Source organism: Trametes versicolor, assembly GCF_000271585.1.
Source record: "Trametes versicolor FP-101664 SS1 unplaced genomic scaffold TRAVEscaffold_199, whole genome shotgun sequence".
In the NCBI taxonomy this organism is placed as follows: domain Eukaryota; kingdom Fungi; phylum Basidiomycota; class Agaricomycetes; order Polyporales; family Polyporaceae; genus Trametes; species Trametes versicolor.
The window spans coordinates 1-2,526 of record NW_007360519.1 but is presented as its reverse complement, the minus strand read 5'-3'; the positions used below and the strand labels follow the sequence as shown (position 1 = coordinate 2,526).

The 2,526-nt window shown below is 59.2% G+C and overlaps 1 protein-coding gene across 1 annotated transcript; it reads left to right on the top strand.

Moving 5' to 3' along the window:
* Positions 1-188: 188 nt before the first annotated feature.
* On the top strand, positions 189-1,049 carry TRAVEDRAFT_54810 (uncharacterized protein; the record flags this gene model as incomplete). The annotated part of the gene is made up of 3 exons (XM_008047745.1): positions 189-533; positions 585-884; positions 942-1,049. The coding sequence occupies 3 exons, from the start codon at positions 189-191 to the stop codon at positions 1,047-1,049; spliced, it is 753 nt and encodes a 250-aa protein (XP_008045936.1).
* Between the last annotated feature and the right edge of the window lie 1,477 nt (positions 1,050-2,526).

The following is a 2,526-nucleotide window of genomic DNA, read 5'->3' as shown; positions in this document are numbered from 1 at the left end:
GCCCACGACCGCCTGAACAGGGCGCAGGCCATGTTCAGGCGGATCCTGATTTGGTAAGTCGGGGACTCCGATCAGCGCAACGCAGGGACTATCGGAGTTGGTGCTCTCGATATTGTGCGTCCACGGAGTAACATCTCCTATCAGCCCTCGACACCCCACGACCTGCACTACCGTTCGGCCTCCACAACATGTCCCACCCCACGGAACCAGACGCACTACAGCAAGCATGCATGGCGCTCGACGCCTATGATCTCGCTCAACTCCCGCCTACGCCGACCTGGGGTGCGCAGAGAGACGCGCACTCGGTGAACTCGGAGAGGGCAGACTACCCCTGGGGAGAGCCAGAGCACCTGCCATTCCCCCAGGTCGAGGTTCTTACGCTGAACGAGCCCACGCCAGAGGGCAAGGTCAGATTCCAGGTAGTGACGAGACAGCCCGTAGAGGGGCTGTTGAAGTGCAACGGCGACAACGACGTCAACGTTGACCTGCACTTGCTCGTGCGTGGCGAGACCGGTGGACTGCGCAGCACTTCGGTACGAGGCTTACAGGACATATATTGACTGTAGCTAACCGGTTCCTGGCAGATCGAGTTCCCCCGGAGTCTGGCAGAGGTACGGGGCGCACGCGACGAGACGTGGCTCGAGGAATTCGAGCGCGTACTCGATTGGTTCCCGGAAATGGACGCCGAACAGCGCCAAGTCCTCCTGGAGACGGTCTACATCTACGATTGGTTTCATCGCGCCGAAATGAACGACGAACTGGGCATCGTTTGGAGGGACTTTCAAGGCGCGCGAACCAGTGCTCTGTTAGGAAGCTGGTTTTCGCCTGTTCGCGCGGAGGAGATACTGAGTTGGCTGATTGAATGGGCGCAGACGAGGATCCCGGTGCGTGACCACGATTGTAGCAATATCTTTGCTGAGACTAACGACTAGGAATTGCAGTCCACCTTCCCCGTTCAGGCAGACGGCTCGGTGCAATCCAGCGACGTCGCGGACACGGACGATATCGCCCTTGGTGAGCAAGTACCCCGGGCACAAGATGGCCACTGAACGGGTCTGCGCGAGCTGAATGTGGAGCGACGGAACCCGAGGGTATATCCAAGGAACGCGTGCTTGTATTTGTGGATTGCTTGATGTGCGCAACTAGCTACGAATAGTGATGACGTCGGAGTCTTTAGTAACTTCCTAGAGGCGACCGGTCTCATCGCACGCCTGAGCGGGGTGGTGGAGGGCGACCGGAGAGCAGAATCTTGAGGAGGGACATGCATGGAATGAGGAGGGAGCCCACGCTCGTGGAATGCCAGGGCGAAGGTGAGCGCGTCGCGTCTCCTATGTAGTGTACCACGTGACCGTGCAGTCAAAGAGCGCCCGCGTGAGTTGGTGACCCTCTGCCGCCCTGGTGGCATTCACGCACCACCAACACTCGTTGTCAGAAGGCGTGTAAATGCGCTCTAATACCGCGTTTTATTGCTCTCATAATTCCATGGGGTAGAGTGAGATTGCACTGAGTGGAGGCGCGCGTCACACGGGCCAAATTCGGCAGAGTTCGGCGCACTTTGGCGCACCGACGCTTCGGTGCAGGCGACTGCACCGAGCCACCGGGTCCGGGTGATGCGGAAGTCCGTATAGGGCTCAGAACGCGATGTCCTCAATCGCTCGCCACCGGGCTCACATCTCGACCGCCATGTGTCACAAGGTATCCGCCATCCGCTGTGCCGAGCACCCCAAGTGCCTACTCTGCTAGAGTGCTCGACAGACTCTGAGGTCGTCGAATGATTTCACCATGCCGCAAGCATACGATAAGGAGCTCGGAGGAGGGGTGGCAAGCAGACGGACGGAAGCAATTACGGGAAGGGTAAGTTGCAGTATTCTCCCGTAGCTCGAACCAGCTCAAAATCAGGACAGTCGCCGCTGCAGCACTCAGTATTCCAGACGGTCACAGGGTGAAGTTTTCTCCAAGGCGGCCGCGGTCGGTTCTTCCAGGCAGCCTGATATGGGACGCAGCGCGCACCTGCCGAGGTGCGGCGAAGAGGAACTCACAGTATGGCTCGGGCGGACTTCTGACGCATGTCAGGGGTGACTGGGTATTCGAATGGGGTGAGTCATTTTTAACCTCATGCGCCAACCTTTCGCGTACAATGCTGAGCTGCACGCCGGTGTATGCGGAGCAGTCCTTTGCCCTCAACTCCCACTTCCACTTGCCTCTGCGCGCCACGACCTCGCCTCGGACATGGACAATTCCCCGCACAACCACCGGAGGGATCGCTACGAGTGGTGGGAGGACTACTACCACGTCTTCGAGGTGAGCCCGCCGCGCTCAGAAGACCAAGCGCCCTCTCCAGAACGCCTCGATCCTGCCCAGGAAGAACACGTCGTGCAAGAATTGTTGATAGACCTTGCGACTCAGGACTATCTGCCCCCTAGGGACGGCCCGGAGGAGCAGGAGGAGAAGGAGGAGGACGAAGACTTGGAGCACATCGGGAGCAGCGTTTCATTCGAGGAGGGGGAGCTTGCGGAGCACCATCTC